Consider the following 27,454-nt stretch of genomic DNA (forward strand, 5'->3'; position numbering starts at 1 on the left):
CGACGGAATGTGAAGCGAGTGTATGTGTGCGTGCGTGAGAGCGCGTGTGAGGTGGGCCGGCATCCCTTGACCCGGCGATCTTACCGGCGCAGGCATGACCGTTCCCCCTCCCTTCATTCAAACCTGATCCTGCCGCTTGCTGCAGCTGGCCTAGCCCGCCAAGCCGGCACTCTCCTTTTCCTGTTGATGTTGCCGACGTGCTGGCAGACACTCTGACACATCACACTTGATGAGCGTGGACACGTGCTGTCAAACGCTGGCAGCGTGTGGAAGCACCGCTGCAGAAGCGGCGCTTCCATGATGTGGGAACGGTCCCACAGTTGCGACGCAACAGCGAGGTTACCAATGCATTGGGTTCTATGGGAGCTGTGCCGGGACCGGCCGAAAACGACGTAACAGCCGGGAAAATGCAGCACCCGGGAACGTAACAGCGGGGTTCTACTGTAACATTATATGACGCTACAACGCCATCGTGATGCTCCCTCTTCGTTTCCGATGCCTCGCACTTGTGCGAAACGACACGCGTCCACGCATCCGGTACCTGGTGTGACATTCCAAGGATGTGTGCTTCGACGAAAACGGAAAACGGGTGCGCGTTACAATCGAGGGCCTGTTAGAATCGAGTAAATACGGTAAGCGTTTCTTTCTCAAATTTTCGTGCCGAACCTGCAATCACGAAATCCTCTTTATAACGAAGTTTTTCGGGAATTTGTCAATTGCGTTATATCCAGGTTTAACTGTATATCCAAATGTAGCAATGAACAAAACTTTATATCAAAGGCCACCCGATGCAGAACATTTGAGGGTGAACAATTCAGTGCTTTAGCCAGGAAAGCCATTCACACTGAGCTTCCTTGCATAAATGGCGCAACCTTTGGTGCGAATAACAAATAGCTGCACAACATGAATATCAGCGATTACGCTTGGCTAAAGCTTTCCAATGTACGTGGAGCAGCTCTTCCGAAAGATAACCATTTTTTTGGCAGAAATAAAATGTCTTACCCCTCTCAAAAAAATCATCTGCTTCAACGTGGCTTCGTGCTTTTGCTCCTTCAAGGAAAGGTTGGTTTTTTCGGAAGCATTCACAGTACCAGCTCTTTCTAATGGCCTACGAAAGCATGGGCATCAACTATGTACAACCTGCAGAAGAAACAACTTGCTATGTAGAAAAACTTGCAGAACAACAACAATGCCAAAGGAAGTTGGTGTACTGTACTCAACTTGCTTAAATAGATATGTTCTTATCCGCAGTTTTAGGCTAGGAATAAAGGTGACCTCATGTGAAGGCTGTTTTTATCTAGACATATAGTGAGCAGAACAGCACGATGTGAAAGCATTATTTGATGCACAATTATAGAAAGCTTGCGCATTCTTGAAATTCCTACACAATGAGGGCTGTGCAATATCTTACGTGTCCCTCAATATGACATTTCACACCTCACACCAACTTTCTTTCCCGAATGTTTCAATTCTTTGAGCACATTAGGCTGCACATGCTATGTACCATTTGTCGTTTTCAGTAGCTGTCTACACTGGAACACTAGCTGCTATGACATCACATTGTTTCAACTAAGCCTGCATCGCCAAAAATAGTACTATTGAAAACAATAACACAAAGAAGCCTCTTATGTAAGTGCCGTACAAGTAATTCATTTTAGTTGAGCCAGAACATGGTGCCCGATCGGCCTCACAATGTCTATGGTAGCGCCAGGTGAACCCTTAAAAAGAATGAGTGATCATTCATAGGCAAGAGCAAAGCCTGTGAAAAAAGAAAGAAGGTCTGATCTTGAGCCACTCATGTATAACATTTTTTTAACATTTTCATTTCTCTTATAGCAGAAAGGATCATGTATGAGCAATGACCTTTGGCAAAATGTTCTGGTCTGCCTGATAAAGGACAAATCACTTCAAGCCACACATCTCAACATTAAGAACCACGATAGAAGGCAGTTGTCAAAAATACCTCGGTCATCATTACCACAAAGCTGCATCCGTGAATAATAGAACATTGCTTTATGACACCAAAAGTTAAAGGAAGCTAATGAAGCCATTGCCGACAGCACAAAAATTACATCATAGCTAGAGCCGCAAGTGCTTGTACTCATGGACATCTCTAACTACAATAACCTACACATATCAACATGATTGACTGATTGATTAGTTGATTGCTTGATTGTGTTTAACATCCCAAAGCAACACACGAGACACAAGATGCCATAGTGGGAGGATGAGGACTAATTTCGATAACCTGGATTACTGTAAAGTGCACCCGAAGCACAGTACACAAATTTTTCTGCAATGCACTAACAGAATGCGGCGGCCACCCCATTCGGGAACCGAACTCGTGACCTCGTGGCATGATGTGACACGATGGCACAGCCACTGAGCCATCAAGGTACCAACATGATCGACACAAGTAGCTAGATAAGGTGGAATGAAACCACAGCAAGAGTGCAAGGGGACAGCCTATTTATTTTTTGCACCAATGTTTGCAATTATTTAGTTTTTTCCTTGCCAAAACAACCAATTAAAATGTTTTCTGAACAGACGCATGCTTTTAATGACTGCGTAGGAAGCGCTTCCTTCAAATGAACGAAAATGAAGAGAAGCGGTAAAGCATGAAGCTAATGTGCAAATGTGTAAAGACAAGAAAATTTTAAAAACAGAAATGGAAAAAAGTACACTTTCAGAAAGTGGGAAGTTAATATGGCAAGGCTTAAAGAAAAAGTCCGGGGCAATAAATAAAACCCTAGAGAATCGTTACTACTCATGGTATTGTCACTTGTAGTTGAATGGCTGGGTCAGCCGAAGGTGTTTGTGCTCCGTGAAGGGGGTCGTTCCACGAATGTTTGTGCGCAACGGATTGAAATAGATGTCTGCATACAGTTCTTCAAGCGGAACTTCCTTGCTGGTCTTTGACATTTCTGTTGCTGCATCCACTTCAGCCTTTATCTCGGACTCCACTTTCTGCAAGTGAAGTAAAAGAAAGACAGAGAGAGTGGCATTCTCAAAGCAAACCATCAAGCAAATTACAATGAATAAAGTGATGAACACGATTGATGCAGCTAAACTGTTATTGCTACTTGAAGGAGTACTGACATGACATGATCAACTTGCAAATTTATTTTTTTCTTTAAATGAAGGACCAAACCCTCTTACATAATAGAAAAAAAATACTCACAGACATCAGAGTGCCCTAAATAATTTGGTATAATACTAGTTTCTATGAACAAAATTCGGATTTGTATCATTGTATCACGCCATTGTATCACGACATTGTGATACAATGGCTCGTTCGATTTCAGTACTCACTACGACAGCTACACAAGTGCAATCAGATTAAACGTACACAAGCCTTTTTATTATTATTATTATTATTTTATGAAAAATGTTACTATACCAAGCCTTACTGCCTACATGACATCAATAAATTTTCCCTGTCATGACATCACAATACTGTCAATAATGCCAGGTCTCGCGTTTCGAGACCAACTTAGCGTGAAATAGATATAAGTGTCTTTGTAGCTTTATACTTGCTAAGTATGGTCGCATGTGCACAAAGCATGTGAGAGAAATAATACAAGTTGGAACATATATGTCAGTACACACTCCTTTGAGTGCTCCTGTGTCTGAATGCGGCACAGAAAGCTATTGTGAGTCCAAAGAACTTCATGATCCATGATAAACACGAAGCATTTCACAAAATATTACAAGTCACTGTCTTCTGTCATCTGACAGATACTGCGATACCGATATCTCTGAGCACAAGAATAACAAGGTAACAGCATTTATTTCATCAATCAGAACATTAGCTGACAATTATTCACTAGAAAGGTAGACAAACAAGTCCTATACTAATCATAATGCAAACATATTTAAACTTCGCCCAACAGGCTACATATAACTATGTATACCACTGTTTACATGCAATCAAGCACTGCAATAGCAATTATTTACCTCAACAATCCGAACCTTAAGCGGCATGTTCTCCACCATGAAAATGAAGAAACTAAGTTATGTTATTTGATAATTTTAAAATTCTGCAGTCTCAAAATGCCGAACTACGGTAAACTGGTGCGGAAATCTGAAGACGGTGTCACCAGCCATCTTTGATTTTTACATCGTTCTTGTTGCACTGTACAAGAAGGATGCTTCATACTTAGCAGACAATGCTGTGGGAGCTACACAAGCAGAGTACAGTCAACGACGGCTTATTCAGACACCGATAATTCAGACATGCTCGATAATTTGGACAGCTCTGCAGCACCGCCACTAGCCTCATAAACTTATTGTATAAGGGCAACCGAAATTTTGTATGCCTTACAGTGCATTGTGGGATAATTCAGACTCCGACTGCATGACCATGTATGGCCACAAAGTCAAGCACAACAGTAATGTGTTCGTTTTGAGACATCACCAGCATGGTCGTCAGCCATGTTGCTGGCGCTCCGCAAAACCAAACCTAGGAAAGCCTTATTTATCTAGTATAGTTGCAAATGAGAATTCAGTGCATGTATTGATTGGACTTTCGTCTATCGACAGCATGAAAATGGTCGAGATAGATGGTGATATTGTAGCGATGCTTCCCACGCAATTCTATGCCCCTCTTCACTGTACATGGCTGGCCAATCCTGTTGCAAACACGTGCGGAGCATCGCTCTGACGATTCACGGAGCGTGAAAAGGAATAGCATAAAAGGCATTGCTACAAAATCACTGCCATGGAATGCCTAGGCCATGGGCAAGCGATGTGCACGCAGCAACACGTGTTGAAAAACTTAGGGCACGTTCTTTTACGATCACTTTCGAAAGCTACTTTCATTTTTGCATGACTCTAGCACCGAACGCGTCAATGGGCGGCAGCGTTTCCGCACTGTAATAAGATAGTGTGCTTGGCACTGTGCCAAGAAAGCCGTCAATCGTAGACGCCAATGCGTCTTGCGCTAGCCACGCAAAAAATAGTGTGCTTAACACTGCGCCTACGTGACGATGTGTCTTGCGCTATAGTCACGCGAAATTGAAGGTATCTCCGAAAGTGACGATCCGAGAACACGGCATACCTTTTTACAGTGTAAGCTGTTATGAGCTCGTTCCCATAGCCGTTTCGGTGCGCGATGATGCCGCCGGCAGCGGCCGCTGGCGTTGGGCCGTAACCGCTATCGCCGGAAATGCAAAAAAAATATGCGTCTCCCACCGGGATCGAACCCGCGCTCGTGGAGTGGGAGCCAGATACTCTACCACTGAGCCACGCAAGCACTTGCTATCGAGTGGCGGAAAATGCCCTATAATGCAAGCGCCCAGGGGCAGACGACCCGAGCCTCCGCCAGTATAGGTAAGTACAGTGGAATCTCGATGATACGATCATGGCTAATACGAATTTCCGGATGATACGAATTTTTCCGTAGTCCCGGCCGAGCCCCATTACTTTGCAACGTGCTAGAGTACGGTTGTTACGAATCGATTTTCGACCCGCGTTGGTTGATACGAATAAACGCCGCCCTACCGACGGCCGCGAAAGAGAACGGCGCACAGTCACGCACTTTCTCCCTTTCTCTTTTGGTTCGGAGGCGCAGACGCGACGCCGGACAGAGCAGAGGCCGCGACTGGGCGCGAAGAGTTTGAAGCGGTGGCGCTTTTGTTGCTTTTGTGCTTTTCCTCCTTTTCGGCGGCCGCCCATCGGACGGAGTGGCTGCTGTGCTTCGGGCCGCATTCTTTGCGTTTGCGCCATTTTGCCTAGTCGCAGCAAGCTATGTCGACCGAGATACGATCTCGGCTGATTCGCGTGGCGGTACGCCGAGGCGGGGGAGCCTCCATTGGCGCGTGTTCCGTCGACTGCGTTATCGGTGCCGATGACACAGGGCGATTGTCGGTTTCGCTACTGGAGTCGCACGGTGCAAGATAGCGCGGCACGCAATCCACGATGCAAGGTAGCGCGGCACGTTCAGTCGGGTGCTCCTCCGCTTCTCCCGCTAATCGCCGTATTTTCCTTGCCGTAGGAGGCTTGCGTTTCCGTATTCCGAAGGCATGCTTCGTCAAAAATTTCTTCTCCAACGAGCGACAATCCATCACTAACCTGGGAGCTCTCAGTAATCCGAATTCTGCGTGTCAAGTGAAGACGCCGCGTGGTTTACGAAGCAGACAACTGCGGTTGCCATCTTGCCCCTGCCACAGCAGCAACCAATGGAGAGATGCCTTTCAGCACGGCAGCCAATCGGAGGCCTGCTTTCATCGGAGGGCCCGTGTGACTACCTATCGCAGACCAGCGCTTCTTTTGAGTTTGCGCATTTGTTACAAGATGGCGACGACGGACGAATTGAGAAGCGGAACGGCGAAACTTTGAGCTTTCAAACAATACCAAGATGGCGGTGCTCGGTGGCGGGAAATACGAGATATGTCTCCGTGAATTGCGGTGATTTGGCGCGATTTAAAGCTCTTTTCTCGCCCTGCGCACTGACGAATAAATCTTTTTCAGCCACTTTTAGTGCGTTTTCAGCCAAACCATTTTGATACAGCGTAGATTAGGCGTTGCAGATACCGAAACGCGTGGTTTTCAAAAATAAATTTTTCTCGCGATTTTCGCTATATGATCCCCTCATCCCCCCATAATTTAGTTAGTTTTAATTGTGTTTCGATGATACCAATTTCGGCTAATACGAATATTTTTTATGATCCCGTGAGATTCGTATCATTGAGATTCCACTGTATATAGGTAAGTATCTAGGTAAGGTGCCTGCAAACGCGGCGTGCCCGACATGTAAGTTGCAGTTGTAAGGCTTGATCAGGCTCAGCAGACTGCTGTGCAGAGAGCATTACAAGCCGCAGCTCGCCGTCGACGCTGGACGGACAGTTCAGATCGTTCTCGTCAAAACGAGGCGAACAGACTGCCGCGAAGACCCTGTTGTGCGTGGTGCCCAAATTGGAGCTACTCGTGAGCCGCTCCACCAGCTTACGCTGTGACTGGGCTGCGTGTGCTGCACAGGCCTGCGACTTTTTTGGCCATTTGTGCAATAAAGTCACTTATTTTGGCACGAATTCAGTATTTTGGACTCCCAATAATTTAGACCTTTTGGTGGTGCCCATCGAGTCCGCATTGTCGGTCTGCGACTTTAGTCATAAAAGTCCCACTCCACACCTTTTACAGTGCAGCTTTTCTTGATCTGCGTAGCTTTCTATGGAATGACCTCATCATAAATTACATCTGATGTAAATATATAATGCTGATTGTAAATATATAAACGCACTGTGGTCATGAATACAACCTGTGAGAGGTCTCTCTAGCTTTCATACCACTGCCTGATATTTATGAAACAGAGTAAATAGGCCTGAACTGTTGACAACAGTGACATACTTACGATTTTGAAAGAATAGTGCACTCAATTTAGCTAAGCCTGGTATTTTCCCCAGGCACTGGGTGAAAAGGAGGAAAACTGTCCTTGCTTCCATAGACTCCAGCAACACATACCTTTAACTCATCGCTTGTAACCAACTGTGTGCTGATGAGCTTGTCCTTGAAGTGTGTGATGGGGTCCCTTGTTTGCCTCACTTCCTGCACTTCTTCTCGCGTACGATAACTGCAAACAACAGACATCGGAAGGACAAAAACAGAACAAGAATGAGTGGTTGCCCCGATGGATGAACACAGCAGAAGAATATATCTCGCTTGAAAGCCAAATTACTGGGTCACTTTGGGGCGATTTATCAATAAACCTATTCGGCAGCTTCCAATAATGTGCAATTGTGTAAACAACAAAACAGCAGTGTTCCTCTCATTTGAATTACTTTCCTTTATTTCGCAAAACTTTCAAAAGCAAATGCAAAATAAGATATGCTATCAGTTACCCAGGCTTTCCTACATATGCCATACGCAGTAAAAGCCAATTGCCCTACAAATACTATACGCAGTAAAAGTCCATTGCAAAAATCCAGACGCCGAAATGAAGGGTCTGGGTTAACTTTGGCCACCTAACAATCAAGCATGCGAATTAAAGTGCCCATGCGTTTTTGCATCATTCAGTCCCCTCAAAATGCAGCCACCATGGCCATGAATTGAGCTTGCGACCTCATCCTGAGCAGCACGACACCATAGTGACAACTGTCACCACAACAGGTATTTTTGAAAGCAAGTTAATTTAACAAAGGCTGGTGTACATTGGCACGAGCGACACGGCTCCATCACAAGCAGTTCACTCCTCCTCCTCTTCCCCATCATTATGATCATCATCACGTCTTTATTTACACATCATATCTGATGCTGTGGGGCACAGTAAAAAAGCCAATAAGTGGCTTGATGGGGGCTATCGAATATCAGTACAAAAGTGGTTGTTGCACACATCAGTATCAGTGCTGGGCTTCTACTGAGTAACCGCTATGCGAAGCCCCCTGGTGCACAACCAACTTTCAAAAGAGCATCTTCCCATACCTTGTGCCAGGATCACTCATGCTGTGACCATAGTACCGGTAAGTTTCCACCTCCATGACCAAGGGTCCCTTGCCCTTGCGGCACATGTCTACAGCAAATCTGGTGGCCTCCCGCACAGCTAGCACATCCATGCCATCCACCTGGGTGGAGAGCAAAGCAATATCAGGCTGTGAGCATGCCTAGGCTCGAATCTCTGGTCTCTGCTGAACAGAGGGCAGTGCCACACCCCTGAACGAAAATAGACAACTGCACTTCAATAATTCTCCCGAGTGATTCCTGCAGTGATGAACTGATTGAGAAACACCCTTCCACTTCATGAGTAGATGCTCAAAATGCCTGGTTGCCAAGTTTTCCTCGGGAATCACCAAGGATCATTACTGAAGTATACTGACTTCAGTTTATAGGCAGCACTGCCTTCTGCTCACCACAGCTAACAAACAGCTACAAGTCGAGGCGCACCTGTAAAGGCAAGAGAATCAAGGCACTACTCCGTGATCCATGTCCAAAGCTGTTTGAGGATTACCTACCTCTCACTTCCGCGTCTTCTGATTTGCATTAAAATTTTCAGGAATCACCACAAAGCATTAATAAAGCGTAACTGATCACTCCTGTTAATAGGCTGTGCTGCCTTCTGCTCACCACAGCCAAGGAAGAGCTTTGAGATAAGGTGTATTTATGAACACAGTGGCAAGCTACCAAACCGAGGCTATGACTGCGCACTCACCCAGATGCCTGGGATGTAGTCACCACGAGTGAAATAGTCAGTAGAGGCAGCACCTCTCTGGGCACTCGTTCCCATGGCAAAGCCATTGTTCTCACAGACGAAAATACAGGGCAAGTCCCATAGCTTAGCCATGTTGTAGGCCTCAAAGACCTGTCCCTGGTTGGCTGCGCCATCCCCGTACAGCGCCAAGCAGACTCGGTCCGTGCCAAGGTACTTGTGGGCCAGCGCAATCCCAGCTCCCAGTGGGACCTTCAATGGCAAGAACAAAGTAATGTTCGTGTTGAGCGGCTCAAATGACACACTTGATCCCCTCATCTCTCTTTACTCTTCACACCTAAATGCATTCATGCAAGCAACTGTACCCTATTATTTCTTGTGTACAAATGTGTGGTTGTGCAGCGACGATTGCCTCAAATGATTAACTGTTAGGAATTCAAGACAAAATGATCATTCTTGATGGGCAAGAATCATATCAAGGGTGGACACCAGTAAAATACATCAACTGTCTAAGCTAAGACAGTTAACAATCAATAGTTAATTCCGTTATAAGCTATCAATAAGTTACCTGAATATGGCCAAATAACTTATTTCATAACCTTACCATACACTCTGCAATTCTAGATGACACACATTGCTCTGTTTGTCCCTAGCCAAGCTGCACTACCCGATCGCGTATATGTACTTCGGAATAAGCTCGCTCTCCACTCGTGATTAGGAAGACCATAGATCGAATCACGTGTTCGAAAAAAGCATTTTTTTTATTGGCACAAGCATCGAGTGACACTCTTGTTTCTTGCGCAGAACTTCCGGTTCACCTCCTGAGACGACCAAGGATGAAATTCAAGATAAATCAGAAAAACATACAAAAACAATAGTACAGTACAATGTTCATGGGTTTCATTACAGATATGATATCAGAGCATAAGTTTAGTTACAAGTTGAGTTACTGAAGTGTCTGGAATAATTAGAATTAATTATAAATCATTGATTACCATGCACCAAAGCACAGAATCGTAAACTTTAGAGACCCGCCACATGAGCATGATTTTGTCAAGATTCCTGGAAACCCGGAAGTAGAAAGGGTAAGTAATAAAGTCACTAATTACATCACACAAAAAAAAAGTGGCGCGTGATATTTACCCAGCTAATTAATGGAAAACAGTTGCCTGGCACAGACTGAACATCTGCCTAGCAGAGCGGATGTGACGTCACTCCCTCCTCTCTCGCTTCTCCTCTACCAGTGCGCACCTGTTAGCTTGCTTGCTCGCAACACCTGCACGCGTGCGCTTGTTACATGCTCTGACGTCAGCACCGGTGAGGGCACGTAAGGTGCGCTTCGTGCGCTGCTCGCTAGGGAGCTACGCCCCGCCAGGTAGCGCGTGGCTTCCTCCTCGCCCACATATCGTGCCAGGGGAAAGACGTTTGCTCGCTTGCTCCTCCGAGTTCGGTTTGTGCGTTGCGTTCTCCATGGAGGAAGCCGCTGGGCCAAGCACAGCCTACCCACAAGAAGCAGACCTACAGACGAAGGTTCTCTGTGTCTGTGTCATTGTTTCGAAACATACACACACAAAGTTAACCTAAAAGACGCCAATGCTGAGATGCGAGTGCAACTAAGAGACACCTAAGTCAAAGATTAGGGTCGCGTACAGTTTCTTTTTTTTTCATTATTATATAATTTTCCTTTTTGAATTCTGCACTAGTTGATCTTTACCTATTCTTCACCACCAGGCCTGACACAAAGGGTTCCTGCCAAGGAGAGCGAAGCAACCCAGCGCAAGTGATTGGGGGGCAGCCCTTACGTAGATGCCACTTTAGTGGCCGCAGAACGATAAATAATGACACACTGTTACTGCAAATTTGTTGTATGTATTGTATGCTTTGCCATTACGTACTCTGCATCGACCGCTGTGATCCCGTTTGGACAGAAGTTAAGCACTGGTTCTTGCGTAGTGTGCATTGCCATCGGCTAGGGACCAACTGAGCAAAGTGTGTTCTCTTCTGTAGTACCTAGGTGCAGTCCCCAAATTATCTCTCGCCACTCACACATGCACACAAGTGTCAGGCAAAGACAGCGAAGTTGTCACGTGTCACGCCCTTGCAAAAAAAAAATATATATATATATATATGCACTATCACGTGGCATGAAGTTGGAATGAAATCACTACGTACTATAAGCACGGAGGCCCGTTACTTGATGTGCCTATGTATAAGCGTTTATTATTCTTAATCATGTAAACATACATAAACACCCCAAAAATAGAAACAGAAAAGGAAGGAGATGAAGAAAGGAGACAAGAGAAGGAAAGCACACCACAACACATCACATCCAGAGTACGACCATTGCACAAAGGAATCTAGTCCCATGGTAGACAAGAATTCTAGCACAGCTTTGCGAGCCTTATATCGAGTTGAAGCACTTATGCTGCCATCAACAAAATGCTATTCTGTACCTGTGCACCAACAATGCCGTTCCCGCCATAAAAGTCAGGACAGTAAACATGCATCGAGCCTCCTTTGCCTCTTGAGCAGCCAGGTTCTCGTCCTGCAAGAAAATGGAGCAGATAAATTTCTGTACTTTCCCACTCTCCTCTGTGCAGTCAGCAACATATACAATGCAAATGCGGCTTTTCACATGTCATCGTAAAAGTCGAAGACATTCGCAATGAATGTCACACAAAGCAGCAGTTTATTTGCTTCAATTAGTACTGCCGGTATCACAGCAAAGTTTAAATGAAACACTATGATTTCACATTCACTGCCAAGTATATGAGGCACACATTAACAAGTAAGCAATGCAAGAATTGCTAAACATAAAGAATGGCATACAAAGACAAAAAATTAATATGAGTAAGACGGAAAAAAAAAAAGAAGCTATCAGTTCGTTTAAAGGATTTCCATTAACACATTCCCTGTGAGACGGAAAGAAAAGAAGAGAGAAGTCTGCAAAAAATTCTGATTACTTCCTATTAGTAAACACCGCTTACACAGTTCTAGCAAGCACATATGACAATGAAAATGATGTTTATTTTTCACATCAGTACAGTGTAATGATACGAAGGGGTATGCGTAAAAAGCTGTCACTTCGACAGCTTGACAAAGCCACATTCCCCCGCATTGGTGTTCACAGCATTGACATAAACGTACTCAGCCTATAACCTTTGAGAAATTATACAAAAATTATGCAAATAACAAAAGAAAGTTGTACACAAAAATACAAGCTTATACAATCTTATACGAATATATAAAATACAATAATATACTCCTACACAGACAAATGTAATCTTCTACAAAGACACAAAAGAACACGAAAGAAAAAAGTACAAGGTGTACAATAACATACAAATACATTTCTGCTTGATGCAGAGCAGAGACGAAAACAAAGCAAACATACCGCTACCTACCAAATACAATTCTTTGCTCGGGAAGAAACAAAAATTCAAAGAACTTTGTCTAGTTTTAAGTTGAAATAACTATGGATAGCTTTAAAGGTAGCGTTGTCCAATTGAATTGCTTCGCTGTTTAATCTATTTAGTAATCTTGGTAGATTATTTCGAAGCGCCAGTTGTACATATGTGGTTCTTACTACTGGTACTTTCCAGCATTCCTCTTTATGTGATGCATACACAGTCAAACCCAGATATATCAAATCTGAAGGGGATCACAAAAAAGTTCTGATATATAGGTAATTCGGTATATAAAATAAACATTTTATACAAAAACCTTCAAGGGCATGTTAGTGCTGTTTGTTGTACACAATAATTCATTATGTGTGAGTTCGATATATCTGGTTTCGACTGTATAATGGTATTGTTATGTAACTTGGCAAACTGCTTAAGAAAACCCGATCGAGTTTTTAACTTTTGTTTGTATGCTCTACACAGTCGGTAATCGTACACTGTTGCAATTGGCATCACCCCATATTTCAAAAAAAAAAAAAAAATCATGCGTCTGAAAGTAACTAGGGATATTTTCAATTACAACGTAGGAACTTTTCTTGCAAGACATGAATGTTATGCAAATTTTCTTGAGTGGTAGTAGCCCAAACTAAATGACAGCAAGCTAAGATTGAATCAAACTTAAAAATAAGCATCAGAACTTTTGTGGCAGTATATGGCGATTGCGACAATTACCTGTGACAGTTTTACTGTTAAACAATCAATATGTGTATCCCAGGATAAGGTTTCTTGAAAGACGACACCCAATGATTTAAAGCTGGGTACAATAGCGATAGGCGAAGAATTTAGTAGTATGGTTTTATTAACAACAATGCTTTATTTTTACTGCAAAATACCATAGCTTTTGTTTTGTTTGTATTTAACCTAAAACTATTTTGGCATGCCCATTTGTCTAATTTCTGTAGGGTTGAACTGGCTTCATCAATTAATTCATCAACCTATTAGAAAGATGCTAGTATGACCAGTGTAAATTATATATTTTGCCGCAGTGTTTATATTGATAATGTCATTAATGTGAAGATTGAAAAGAAGGGGGCCGAAGATGCAACCTTGTTGCACACCGCAAGATACGGCAAGCGGACTAGAGAGATCCTGATTTATGTGCACTGTCTGGACACGGTACTGTAGACAGGATTTAATCAGGTGTGTAGCTTTGCCGCAGTAGCCATAGCATAAGTTTCTCAATTAAAAGAGAATAGTTTATATGGCCGAAGGCTTTGGTAAAGTCTACATAATTCCCCAAGACCAATTTTTATTCCGAAATGTTTCCACTAAAGCACTTTAATTAGCTGTAATCATTAGCTATGCATGATCACAGCAAGCACAATGCTGGTAGCACATTTATGAGCAAGCTACCGCTACCCAAGCCAACACAAAAATTGCCAAAATTAGAAGTCAGCATTGATGCAACTTATGCAAACATTTTGGTATCACACACAGAGCTATGCTCCAGTCAGCATATAGCGTTTCTTCCCACCAAAGCCCATAATTGCTAAACGTCGACACCTCAGAATCATTGCATCTGTTATTCCTTTTTTCACTTCTCACAACTCTGCAACACAAAAATAACGTCAAACCCCAAAAATATTTTTTTTTCTTTTAATGCACGTGGTAAGTGTCAACAAAATTAAAACAACACCAGCTAGTTGGGTGTATGCTCAAGCCTCCATGCTCAACCGGTGCCTGTTTCAAGATGTTTTTTATAGCAACCAATAAGCAACAATCATGTTCGATAAACAACTACACAAACGAAAATGACGGCCCAATAAAGCAAAACGATCATCAGCATGAAAATTTGAAGCTCACCAGTTAGTTCGCAGAGGACGCCAGGTATGCTCACGCCTCGCAGGTAAGCCCAGCCGTGTGCACGGTACGCTGTTATGACACTGTCCCCCTTCTCGAGGACTGCCTCCATACCTACAGCACAGGCTTCCTGCACAACGATGCAAACATAGTCACGGAAGCACCCCGCACCAAATTTTTGCACTAACACATAAAGGGGGGAAAGAATCCAGAGCTACACATGTGGCAGTCTTTACAGAATCACCCCCGACGAACTGCTGTTTTACCCCCTGATTCAGTGCAATTATGTGTAACCCTACACAAAACCTGCACAAGCCTGTTCAGGGGTCTACAAATATAGTACTCCAGTATGCTGTAACTAAAATGCGTGCTGCTGCTCTGTCTGTGGAGGTAATGATAACCTTTTTTTTTTTTCGGACAAGGTCACCAGGTCACTGCACAAAACGCTATCTTTAGGGAAAATTCGCTAACTCATTATGACGATGATAGTTATAATGATACCTTGCTCGAAATTCTGCTTTTTTTTATGTTTTCATTGTTCCTTGATGTCTTCCATGTTATCTTCCATATGTCTTCCATTATCGTGATGTCTTCCATGTAACTGCAACTTTACGTTACCAATTCAGTGCTGTGTCGACGGTCGATAGGAATGTGATAAGGAAAAACAACCCCTCATTTTCTAAAATGGTATCAGATCTCAATATAGTGCTTTGCCTAGAAAAGGTGCTTTCATGCGTACAGATGGCTACTACTAAAAGGCTGCTGATACTTCATAAAGCCAAGATTGTCATTATAGTGACTAAAAACTAGCTAAATTTAGCTACTTTCTTACTCAGTAACCGACATTGCTCTGTCTTTCCATGTGGTTTCGTCATAAATTTGCCAAACAATTTGGTGGCAGCATGCATCTCTAATCAAATATAGGCCCAATCTTGTGCTCTCCCGCAGGCAGTGCACTAAGTCAATTCCACAAGCCGCAGCCACACACACACAGATAAAAAAAAAAAAAAACGGGTAATGATTCTTTCGTTACTATTCAATGCCATCACATGTACTTTTTATCCATCTTGCTGCTATTAAGTAACGCAATCTACATAGCCTAATAGGCAGCATGGTGTAATGCAGTAACAGTTGGTAATGAGTGTAGGTAAGTGCAATCACAGGATATTGGTACAGATATGGCAACGAGGGTACATAGTGCTGCACTTGATGTGGAGTAGCGCTTGCAAGCAACTACGTGGCTAAACAGGAACAATCCCCAAAAATGGTGTCAAAATATGATCCCACAAAGAATGCAAGTCGTCAGCCTGAGAGGAACAAGCATAGTATGAGCAGAAGGGCCACATTCATGTAACTGAGCTACAAACAACACTCTTGTCAAGAATACTAGTGACCAGCACACATTGCAAAAACAAGGTTTTCTATTTCTTGTACAGTCCGTGTACTTTATGCTGAAGCATAGTGGAATTTATGTCGATGGTCGTATGTTCCTTATCGCCATTATTTTCAAAGATCGCGCCACAAATGCCTATTGAATGTCATCAAATCCTATGATAATGCAACAACAATTGAGAAGTATGCCCATATATAAAAAAAGGAACACATCTGCGAAAGCTAAACTTGCTCGCATTACATATTAAAATCTTAATACCCCCACCTTTTTATTATTTTTTTTGCCCGAAGAAAAACGTACATGCAAGCTTACAGCATCATAATTTGTTTGGTATTGTTTGCTACCCCAGAGCGATATCTGTAGGCTCAATACAAAACACCTGAACTGGATAACTAGTTTTCTCACTGTTCATTCTTTAACTTGCAAGGAAAACTGCCTTGCATTTTATGGCAGCCTGCCAAACAGTTGAAATATGTGCACCTGAGTAGATGCACCTGAGTAGAGCAGCCAGGTGAGTTTAGTAATTGTTAAGGCTGGGCCATGTTCAAAACTATGTGTGCACAGCACTGCCTTAATGTGAAAAACCATAGGTGACATCAGAATTCAGCTTACTCTTGCTTAAGCATCTCATTCTCAATTAGGAGTTCAGAACAAGCATGTCAAGAAATCGCACCAATGAGCTAGAAGAGATTGGAGGCTTTTTTTGAATGCCATTCTTTAGACATTCAAGCTATCGAGTGTATATCTTTAAAATATTGCAATTGGAAACTAACCTGCTGTATTGACCACAAAACTACACTGCTAAAACAACATTCAGGCTCCTTCAGAAGCCTAGATAACTTTTGTTTTTCTAGCAATCTATCAAAAAAAGTCTATGCAAAATCAACTAAAAAGCTTATGCCCTGCTAAATTAGCACTTTTGCTACTAAACAAGCCTAAAATCTGGCAGACCTAGAGTAAAATCTGGTACAATAGCAATACTGGTGCCTTTAAAACAGGATAGCAGTGTCTTCATTAGTTTAAAATATCAAGAGAAAAACTCAACAGATATTTCAGAGCTGGCTAGCAACAGCAAGCCACTCTAGCACATTGTATATTACAGACTGTTACCAAGCTTATTTGAGGACAACTCTTTCCCTCTGCAATCTATTTGAGAAAATTGGTCTACACACATATTTCATCCCATCCTACAATGTGAGATTAGGACTTCACAAGTTCTGGGCTCTGAAGAGACATGCCTTTTTTAGCTCCAACAGCTGCTGCAGTAATAAGCCCCCAAGTGCACAGACAGAGACATATTAAAATTGAATGAGAAAAATCAAATAAGCATGAAAAAAAAGTAATAACATTGTGCTAGAGATATGCACCATATATGTGACTCATTTAAACTTCACTGCACAATACAATGGTATTTTTATTGGATAGCCATCATTAAAATTCTTTTTGCTTACTGAGTTTGTGTTTGAAATGTCACGTCCTTGTTTCATTTGCCCCTGACTGTGCTTGCAAAGGTCATTTGGAATACCTGTCATATAGAGCCACTATTAGAAATGTTTTTACCTGGCCAGAATAGAGGTGGCAAAACCCTCTGATGATTTTCGATTTGTACAAGCTGTTGGCTGCCGCTTCCAAGCGACGAATTGCAAACATCTGCTTGTAAAACTTCAGTCCATCCTCCCTTGTGCAAGTGACATCTGTTGATGGTCCTTTATCCAACTTGTGTAGCTTGTATGGCTGTAAGGGGAAAGCAAATAGCGTGTACGCAAAGAGCAAAGGCAAAAAGGTGGACAGTGCTACTAGGCATAGTTGAGAACTTAGCTTCACAAAGCTTGAATCAACTCAATCTCCTGGTCATGGCTTTGTTACTGGCCCAACAGATGCTGAGGTTGAAAGGCTAAATATCAGTTTTTTGGCTTCACAAAGTGCAAGGCAATGCCTTTCAGGAGGTGGCTAGGATTTCAGTGCCACAAAAAGTACATTAAAGGAGATTTCAGCAGAAATTGTGAGAACTTCTAGCTTACGAGCAAACACGGAGGCCCTTAAGATGGATAATAGGACAATTACATACAAAATGCCAAAGTGCGCAGATTCCGTGCCCCAAGCAGAGGTTCAGAGTTTTTTTTTTTAAAGTGCATTCCTTATTACCGACGTCCCCGTGATGCAGCTTTTCTCCCTGTTGTGAACAAGGAACTACCAAGATTGTTACCTATATATAATCCCTTCAGTCCAGCTTCTGGGGCTCTGATGTATAACCTACTCGTACTTTGCTAGGTCAGATGTTCCTATAAAGCCTGAATCGAAGCCCACTTCAAGATGTTGGAACTATGGAGCAGGAACACAAGAAACATTAAACGTGACAGAACGCACTAATTATAGAAATATATATATATACACGAAGCCAACAAAATACTAAGACGACGTGTGTGTGTGTGTGTGTGTGTGTGTGTGTGTGTGTGTGTGTGTGTGTGTGTGTGTGTGTGTGTGTGTGTGTGTGTGTGTGTGTGTGTGTGTGTGTGTGTGTGTGTGTGCGCGTGTGTGTGTGTGCTATATTACCTTGGTTTGGAAGGTCGCTTCTGAGGCATTTCGCTTGCTGATAACTGCGAAGATGCATCTCTGCAAGAGAAGATCAAAACAGATAAGTCATAAGGTGGTAACGTCCCGAACACGACACTGGCGCAACATGCCCTTCGGCAGAAGCATTTGGCAAAAATGTCATAACCGAAGTGACAGTGCAGACGAGGTTAATGGCCGCAGTGCTTACACACCCACAATACGACACCGCAAGCCGGTGTAGCGTAGAGATCACCCCGATCCTCAGACCTTTGCGCAAGCACATATACTCACTGGTGTCCAGAAACATAGTACGATGTTCGGGTAACGAATTAGAAGGTATCATAGTTACCCTCAATAAAGCAGGTGCCGTACAAATATACAACACGCAAACATAAACTTTGTTTTCCTAAAAGCCGGCTGCCCGGCGTGCATCACGTTTACCTTGTGTCCATTGAAGACATCGGAGACGATTCTCCCCACAGAAGAGTGCATGGCTGTTGCAAAACTTCACCGTGCGCGAGAACAGATCGCAAATCAACATACACGCATCACTCTCCAAAGAAGTCACAAATCGTTGAAGCTGCAGCAGCGCACCGATAAAGACCTGAGCGGCCCTGTGGACTTCGGTTTAGTAGCTTCGGCGCTTTCGGCTGCTACTAGCTGCTGCGACAACCATAGAAGTCGCAAGGTCGATCATACGACCCTACGCCGCCTGGTGGTATTTCCCATCGCCTCCGCGCAGTTTTGGTTTTCCTCGTCCCAAAATCAAGCCGCTGCCGCATCAGCCGCAGCCTGTGTGCGACGAGACGATGGCTGCTCTTTATCGTGCCCTTGTCTCTACAGCGGACAGATTTGTTCCCGGAAAACTTCGCCCGCTGTGGGAGCATCCGGCAGGTGAGAAGAAAAAAAAAAAAAAGCGTTTGTGTCCGAAATATTTCACACCGCGAGGGTGCCGCTGCTTCTCCCGCTGAGTCCCATTCAAACTACGCTGGTTGCTTGAAAGCTGTGAATAGCAGCACATAACGCGAAAGTTGTGGTAGGGATGTACCGTTTAATGCGCGCGTTAAATGGTGCCATGTTTTAGTATAACGTCGTGCCTTAAAAGCGCGCGCGCGCGCGGAATCACAAGCGCGAGGCGATCGCGAGCCGAAACCAAATGCCTACGCCCCTAACTATCACTCGTTCTATTTTTCCGCAGGCCCCAAGACTATTTTCTTCTGGGCACCTTCGTTCAAATGGGTGAGTGAGCTAGATACCGCGCTGTTCTTTTTAAGCTATGTACTAATGTCCATTCTTCTTCCCTGTTGTTCATATGAACATCGTACAGGCGCTAGTGATCGCCGGAATCGGCGACTTGGCAAGGCCAGCCGAGAAGTTGAGCACTTCGCAATCAGCAGCATTGGCTGCTACTGGTATGTGTCCCTGTGTTAAGACAGCGTATACAAGCGACTCTCGATACACGCAGCTCAACGCTTTTCATTTTGCAGGAATCATCTGGTCGCGATACTCCATGGTCATCATCCCCAAAAACTACAACTTGTTTAGCGTCAACATCTTTGTAGCCTTGACTGGGCTCTATCAGTTGCTCAGAATCTACAGGTATAGTGAGTTTTAGTTGTTGCGCTTTGTGTGCTATAAATGCAATTGTAGATGAGAGGTACAAGTTTCGGCTGCACGCTACAGTCAGGCATTGAATCGCACAGCGTGCGAGTACGACTATAAAGCAAAAGCCTGAGAAGATTAGTCTGCCAGCACATGTTATGTATTGCAGTAGTGAATTCTTTTATAGAGCTGCTTGCTGAGCAAACAAAGAGCTAAAGACGTGCCTTTTCTTTTTCAGATACAACCAGTCCTTGAAAGTGGAGAACAAGAGCTAGGACCTGTAGTGGGCCCTAGATCATGTATAACAATGTCACGCGGCCACTTTCGATCGCGATTGAGCCCGGTCTGGATCGAAATTCGCGACCGCCATTGGCTCCCTCCCTCAGGTTGCGCAAAGGAGCCAATTGCGACCGTGAAATTTTATCTCGATCGCAATCAAAGGTGCGCTGTGTGAATTACAAAGGTACTGCAGAGATTAGCTCACATATGATGTGTCAATACTTGGCACTCTTTAAAGATGCAATATGTATGTAGAATTAATCAATTGCGATGTGACGCAAGTTAAATATTTTAAATAGATGATGGAAAATAAATGGGTTGCTTTTTGTCTCCAATTGCTTTTTGTGTCTAAAGGGCACTGCTCATTCTACTGCTCGTTGCTCTGTTGCAGTAGGAAGTCAATATCCACAGTATTGTTGTACTTGTTTTATTTTGGGCATGTATATAAATTTCCTATAACAAAGAATACTGGAATTGTAAGGACTAGGAAAATACTTTGATTAGTCAAAATCTACCAGGGATTCTTAGGACTAGGAAAACACTTCGATTAGTCGTAAAAACTAATGGGGATTGTTAGGACTAGCAAAACACTTTAGTTAGTCTCAAAAACTACTTTCAATCTCAATAGCTCAACAGCAAAATTCATCTAAGTCGTAGTTGGCAAAGCATTTAAACTCGTTGCCAAGCTTCCGCGTGTGTGTTGGCTCAAAATTGCACGGTCGAAGGCCAAGGAGCTGTTCTGCATAGGGCTCCATCACTGCACCTGAAAGCAAAAGAGACGGAAATCACATCAAGCGAGCGACAGTGGTCCAAAACAGCAGTCATTAGCACTGAAACATGGTGATAATTTCATAAGCACAGTCTATACTTTTTACGTTCAAAGCTTTCCTGCTGGGTGCTTTGAGATTCATTTTCAGGTGCTTAGCATGACACCAGAATTTTATACCGGTGTCACATGTACACTTCTGATCGCAATAGGCGCCGATTGGGTGTTGATACATGGTCATTTGCGATAGCAATCTTGCAGGCGATCGCAGTCAGGCCCCTTGATCGCGGTCGCAGGCTGACATCTGCACCCTCGTGCGCAGTATTCTGAAAATACTAAAAAAAAAACGTTTGAAAACCTTTTTATCAGCAATAGTAAGCTGTAAAAAGGAAATATTGTCCAAATTTAACCGTATTTTGCAAATCTGAATTTGTAACCAAGCCATTATACAGTTCTGAGAGTTGCCGACGATCAGCAGACAACACTAACTCGATCCGTATCGTTGGACCATGTAGCAGCGACCATTCTTGATCGCAATCAAGAAATCCAATCCGGATCGACCTCGATCGCGATCAGAAGTGTACGTATGACACCGGTATTAGTAATCTGAACAATGATTGCAGCAGGTCTGACGCGAACTCTGTGGTCTTAAAAGGCTAGCATATCCTGCTATGTACTTCTCTCAAAGCAAAGCTAAATATGTTGGCTTTAACCCACATTCGTCGCACAAGCCAATTTTGTAACGCCATCTTGATGTTTTTCCACTGCTCGGTTAGCGAAAAACAAACATCCAAGAAACAGTACAAGATAGCATTTTTCTGTACTCAATACTATCGGCACACCACACTATGTCCGGCATCACATGTAGCTGCCCTGTCTGATATGGCACTACGATACAAACTTTTTTCTAGACAGAGTTGTATAGACCAATTAAGGCAAAGGCCAGTCCATGCATGGTACTCTAGAAAGGTGTGCAGAGTAGAAGCAGGCCGAGACTTAACAGGCTCAACATGCACGCCAAGACAATGGCCTCAAAACTATCATGCAGCAACATTCTTCCTACATGCTACCATGCCCAACTGTCATTTCTGCTCGAGTTGCTCTTCCATTCATCTCAAAAAGCCATTTCAGGAAATGCGAAAAACGTGAAGAATTTGCAGGACTGACAAAGCCCATTCTCATTATCTGCATAAATCTTGTAGCCAAGTTCTGCGAAAGTGAACCAAAAGTTACAATGCAAAATTTCTTGTTCTTAAAGGGGCTATGACACTAAATTTTCAAGCTTAAATTATGCATGCATGTTAAACCGTAGTCGTCCCACAGCAAGTTGGTAAAATTTGAGTGCATTTGGTGCAGTGGAAAATTTGTATTTGAATTTAATGTCACAGTTGAACCGTAAAGCAGTCTGGCAACACTTAGTGGTGACGAAATGAAGGCACCCACGGAAACGGCTCCTTCAGTTAACATACGCTGGTCACGAAGGCCATGATTTTCGTGTACTGCAAACACCAGAAGTGATTGCAGGAGCTACAAATATGTCATGGCCGCCATGCATCGTTTTCATTTTTGCATGTGTGTCTCGGTGCATTTCTGTGGTTTGTTACTGCTTTTTATCGCGCAAGTGGAAGAAATTGCGGGCACAATTCAACGGCGACGCCACTGGGTGCTAGAGCGTGCAAAGAAAGGCGTCCGATGTGGTCTCGAACTGTTTCAAAGCGAAACAGTTCGAGACAGAACTGGCCCCTCAGTTCCTGACATCACACAGCCTTGCCAAAATGGCGGTTGCTGTCGGTGGGAGGAGTTGAAAGGCAGCGATTTCAAATTGAAATTTCAGTTTAAAATGCGTGCTGAGAGCTCAGTTTTGTTGTTTGTAAAACCACATTGGACCCGCTACTCTCAGATACAAATATAAACTGAGAACTGTTGGACGACCATGTCACGGCCCCTTTAAGAAAATAACTATACTCAAATTTTCTGGAACTTGATTGTGACCTGCGGCAATGAAAACTGTGATATAACTAGAAGAACATGGAGGTGACAGAAACCATTATGCCTTACCTGTGCAGAGGATTATAAATGTGGGCCGCAGGAATTGCACCGTTTGTGCATTTTTTGACAAACACTCCTCGGAGAGGAAAGGGGGATCGAGCACCACCACTGTGAACTTTCCCTGCCAGTCCTTAGGTATCTCGAGCGGAACGTTGTAGTCGTAGTGCACAAAGTCTTCCCCGTAACATTCAAACCTTAGGTCGAACTCTAGGAGCTTGAGTGTGTTCTTGCAGCCCATCTCTCGAAGCTTAGCATACAGAGTTGGGCACGAGATACAAGCAATCCTGCAATGACAACATCATTAAAACCTGTGTTAAACTGCTCCTGGCTTCAATTGTTCTCTAAGGCTAAAGTACGCTTAGTGACAGAGTTCAGTGAGATAAAAACACAACCAGTGTTAATAATCAAAAAACACAAAGATCCAGCACAATGTTGGAATCTAAATGAAGTGAGGTTGCAGCAGTAGCAGCAGATGACATGCACACAGTCTTGTCGCCTGTAGCTGTCAGTTCTCTCTATCACAAGGACAATGTATGATGGTTGTTAAAGGAAGGACGGTGATGGGATATGTATGCACAGAGACGTACACTTAAGGCTTCCAGCCCTGCAAGGAAAGATTTGCTTTAAAAGATCTTTCAAAACAGAAAATAGTAGATTCTTCAGACACTCGGAAGAGAGCAGTGTTGCATCAACAAGACATGGAAGTTGGACACAAGATGGAAACAAGGTAAGACTTGAAGACGTGGTAAGGTACCATAAAAAAAGACCTTAATGCCCATAAGCTGAGGTAGGATTGGGCAGACCATGTGAGCAAAGTTGACACTCATCAGAAATGGTGACTAAGACCATAAACTCGGATACAAGCTTCTAACAGTGAAAGTGCCACAAAGACACCATGGTGTCAAACTTGAAAAAAAAAAAAAAAACATACTGTATAACACTAAGGAGACGCTATGACTTGGCACACAAAATGCCACTTGACTCGATAAAACTAAGGCTTTGGAGACTGCTTAGATGCCAAAAAAGGTGGCTTTAGTGTGTTTTATGGCCACCTTGTCTACAGAGTCCATTAACACTACCACCAATTATACCACAACAAATTTTGTGTTTTCCCTCCTGAAACCCGAAGGGACGTGATTGCTTTGCAAGTCAGTTCTTATGACTGGTATGTTAAAAATGGGAAAAAACAACTGAAATTCCCAGTTAGACGCCAGATGTAGGCCCTCTATGTCATGAACAAAGAGACCATCTCCTGGCGTTTGGTATGGTAAAAACTTTTCTTTCGCATAAACATCAAGATGCAACATTGTGCAGTGGGTTGCCACGTATACGCTCCAGCCTGGATTTTTATTTAATTTTGCAGTATTCAAACAAACTTAATGGTAGAATTTCTTCGTCTGTGAAAACACAACAACCCACATCAAATTAGAGCAAATATTCTCGAAAAGTGGCAGCAAGAATATAACTAAAGCATTTCCATACATGAAATATATACGTGCTGCACAAGAAAAAAAAGGACAGAGAAAAGATTATTATTGCATTTCCATACACTTTTGCAGGCATCTGTCTTCATATTCGGTATGAATATTTAATGTAACCTTGTCCGAATTTAAGTGAAAGTGCAATTTAATGTACGAGGGGCCTCAGCCCTCAGGTGAGATATGGTGGGACTTGAAGCAGCGGGGAAAAAAAGATAGCTGCATCACATGCTGTGGCTATTTATTAGATTCATCTGGAAAAAAAAGTGCCTTGTCCGTTTAAAGCAAAGGCTTGCATACCTTTATATGCAAATCATCTGCTTTGAATGGCCAAGGCAATGCAGAGGTCACTTTTCTTTTATTGTACATTTGACTGAGGGTTACCACTACAGTTCCTCAATCGAATGGCATGGCATGCTTGAACATTCATTTGTTAGAGGCAGCTGAAATCCTTGCCAATATCAAAAATGCAAAAGGACAAAACACCACTGGTGAACATTAGATGGCTATCAGTAGCTGGGACCACTTTCGGATGTTGTGAGAGATCAGACAGTTGAGGCTTAAAGTTTTATTCAAAGGCTCGGTGTGAAAACTAGTAAGGTCTCACATTGGTTCCAATGTTTTGGCAGAGCAACACTCACCTTAAGCAATCCTAATGTGAAAGAGAAAACAGGCCTACAACACCCACAAAAAGCACCATTTCATCTTCCTATATATATCCTGCCAAGAAGGAATGCTATTGCCTTGATGAAGACTAGTTTATACAGTGGTAGAAAAGGGCTCCGAGTCTGTAACTGTTATAAACGACCACCGTTTATCTGCCATTACATGACTTGCCCAACTCCATTCCTTCCTCTTAATCTCAGCTAAAATACTTGCTACCCCATTTGTTCTTTAATCCACACCACTGCCGTCCTGCCTCTTGTTGCACATATCAACGTTAGCTCCACCACTCCTTGCACCATCCTTAGCTTCTTTGTTAACCTCAAAGTTTGTGTCACATATGCTAGCACTGGTAGAATGCAATGATGGCAAGCTTTTGAAAATTGCAATAAGCTGCCCATCGTGTCTCCTTATGCCTGCTATACACACTCTAACCCAATTCTAATTTCTGCAGATTTCCTCCTAATAATCCTGTTTCCATGCAACTAAGTTGCCTTGATAAACATACTTTTGCACAAATTTTAGAGGCTGACTGCCTATCACAAATTATTCTTCTCTTGCTAGGTTACTCAACATTACCTTAGTCTTTTGCATATTTTTAATGTTCAGACCTACTCTTACCCTTTGGTAGCTAAAGTCCTCATTCATTTGTTGCGAAGCCAAGCAAGAGAATTGCAGTCAAGAATGGCAGAGAACTAGGTGGTGTGATGAAATTACGAAATGTGCGGGTAATTGAAGATCTCTGGGACAGGCCTGCATTGGACATAAAACAGGCTGATGATGTTCATCAGGAAAGGGCTGGGTTGCAGCATAATGTCCTTCTTCTCACACAAACCTTGTCATCGCCTCGTTATAGGAAGGACCACATGTGGGGACATTAATTGATAACAGATTGGGTTTCACAGTCGCCCACCCTTATTTGCTACAGATCACTATCTCCTGCTGCCCCCAACATGCAGGGTAAGGGCCCAAAAGAAATAGGTGACAGGTAGTTAACTCACGCTCCTTCAGGCCCTGCTGCACGTAGTGCTTCCTTGGCCAAAGCCGCTGCTGTCTCGTCACTGTACCAGAACTGGCTTAATTGCTTGGGTGAACAGAAGCATGCAAAGAAATGAACACTGTCATGGTGGTAGCACAAAAATTACATGGGGCACTGAGAGCCGCACAGGACAAGACTCTGTAATTGTTCTGAGAATGTAGTAGCTGGCTGTCCATTATTTAGTGTAACGTCACACTTTAATTTTAGTTCTTTTTTTTTTGCTGAGCTCTTTTTTCTTGCGTTGTTTAGATATCTGTTAATAAATGGCATTTTATAAATACAAGAAATTTAATTTTCATCAGCTTATCAAATGGCTATATCACCATAAACCAAGCGTTTACGTTCGCAGAGACGAACGTACCCAGTCCTCCTCTGGTGCATTTCCCTTTTCTTGCTTCTCTCTGTCACGCAAAAACTCTTCCAGCGCGGCTTTCGCGTAGTCAGACAGCTCCGGCGGACCTTCGTCATCCGATTCGCTAGACCTGCATAACAAAACGTGTACTTTCGGATATTTTAAAGCGGGAAGATGGGGCGGAAGGGAACCAAGACAGGCGTGACCTGCAGAAGCCAAGAAAACTGGTTTCGTCCTCTGCTCCAGTTTATTAAAACCGAGCGATAAGCTCTCTACTCACGAAACCGGTTTTAGGCGCGCAGCCTGCCGCGCCCTTTGCGCTTGTAGAAACCGGTTTTTCGACGGGCGATCTCATTCCGAGATAAAATAGAACTTTCACCTCATTTTTTGCCGATGACGAACGGCACGGAATAGTGCTCTGGTTCGGTTTACTCCAGTGTGTTTTCCGACTGTTTAGTCGTCTGGTTTAATGGTCACTTTTGTATGAATCTTTCGACTGCAACCTAAACAAACTGGGCGCGGCCATCTTGCTGATATCGATGTCGTTGGTGTAAACCGCTACGACGACGGCACGAACAACGTTTATAAATAATTTTGAAAATGTATCTTTAAACGTTGGGCAGTGCCCAAGCGTGCAAGTGCGCGCAAACCAAACCGTGCTGTATGACGCGCTGGCCGTAACTTGTGTTGAATGTTGATCTCTCAGCAATCGTCATACCTCAAGATATCGCACGTGGTTGCGACATCAAGCTTTCTGGTCGCACGCTGCTTCTTGTAGGCGACCCGCCCAGAGGATTCAAGTTTCTATTCAACCTCCTGCCCCAGCTTCTTTTCCTTTTGGCACTCCTGCCTCCCCCCTTTTGATCGCGACACGTGATCG

At 43.4% G+C, this 27,454-nt stretch overlaps 3 protein-coding genes across 5 annotated transcripts in view; 1 reads left to right on the forward strand and 2 right to left on the reverse strand.

Annotated features, from left to right (window-relative positions):
• The window catches only part of LOC119461357 (mitochondrial pyruvate carrier 2-like), a 337,603-nt gene extending 317,051 nt beyond the window's left edge, over window positions 1-20,552 (forward strand). For 2 of the 3 annotated variants that reach the window (XM_049672519.1, XM_049672520.1), the window contains exons 2-6: window positions 19,133-19,240; window positions 19,545-19,585; window positions 19,674-19,758; window positions 19,834-19,945; window positions 20,187-20,552. In XM_049672519.1, coding sequence (XP_049528476.1) covers window positions 19,156-19,240; window positions 19,545-19,585; window positions 19,674-19,758; window positions 19,834-19,945; window positions 20,187-20,223 — 360 coding nt within the window. In that variant the 5' untranslated portion in view covers window positions 19,133-19,155 and the 3' untranslated portion in view covers window positions 20,224-20,552. Of the gene's footprint in view, window positions 1-19,090; window positions 19,241-19,544; window positions 19,586-19,673; window positions 19,759-19,833; window positions 19,946-20,186 lie in introns of those variants that run through there. The other variant, XM_037722639.2, reaches the window with a different exon arrangement.
• On the reverse strand, window positions 745-19,079 carry LOC119461355 (probable pyruvate dehydrogenase E1 component subunit alpha, mitochondrial). Its single transcript, XM_037722636.2, has 9 exons — window positions 18,788-19,079; window positions 18,347-18,406; window positions 17,354-17,527; window positions 14,404-14,530; window positions 11,593-11,684; window positions 9,143-9,391; window positions 8,419-8,558; window positions 7,462-7,570; window positions 745-2,967 (listed from the first exon to the last, which is right to left on the reverse strand). The coding sequence occupies exons 1-9, from the start codon at window positions 18,836-18,838 to the stop codon at window positions 2,779-2,781; spliced, it is 1,191 nt and encodes a 396-aa protein (XP_037578564.1). The 5' UTR covers window positions 18,839-19,079; the 3' UTR covers window positions 745-2,778.
• Window positions 20,553-20,640: 88 nt separating the features above from the next.
• On the reverse strand, window positions 20,641-27,162 carry LOC119461356 (EEF1A lysine methyltransferase 1-like). Its single transcript, XM_037722637.2, has 5 exons — window positions 26,954-27,162; window positions 26,584-26,704; window positions 26,185-26,267; window positions 23,052-23,326; window positions 20,641-20,990 (listed from the first exon to the last, which is right to left on the reverse strand). The coding sequence occupies exons 1-5, from the start codon at window positions 26,956-26,958 to the stop codon at window positions 20,857-20,859; spliced, it is 618 nt and encodes a 205-aa protein (XP_037578565.1). The 5' UTR covers window positions 26,959-27,162; the 3' UTR covers window positions 20,641-20,856.
• Between the last annotated feature and the right edge of the window lie 292 nt (window positions 27,163-27,454).

Source organism: Dermacentor silvarum, chromosome 8 (genome assembly GCF_013339745.2).
Source record: "Dermacentor silvarum isolate Dsil-2018 chromosome 8, BIME_Dsil_1.4, whole genome shotgun sequence".
Lineage (NCBI taxonomy): Eukaryota > Metazoa > Arthropoda > Arachnida > Ixodida > Ixodidae > Dermacentor > Dermacentor silvarum.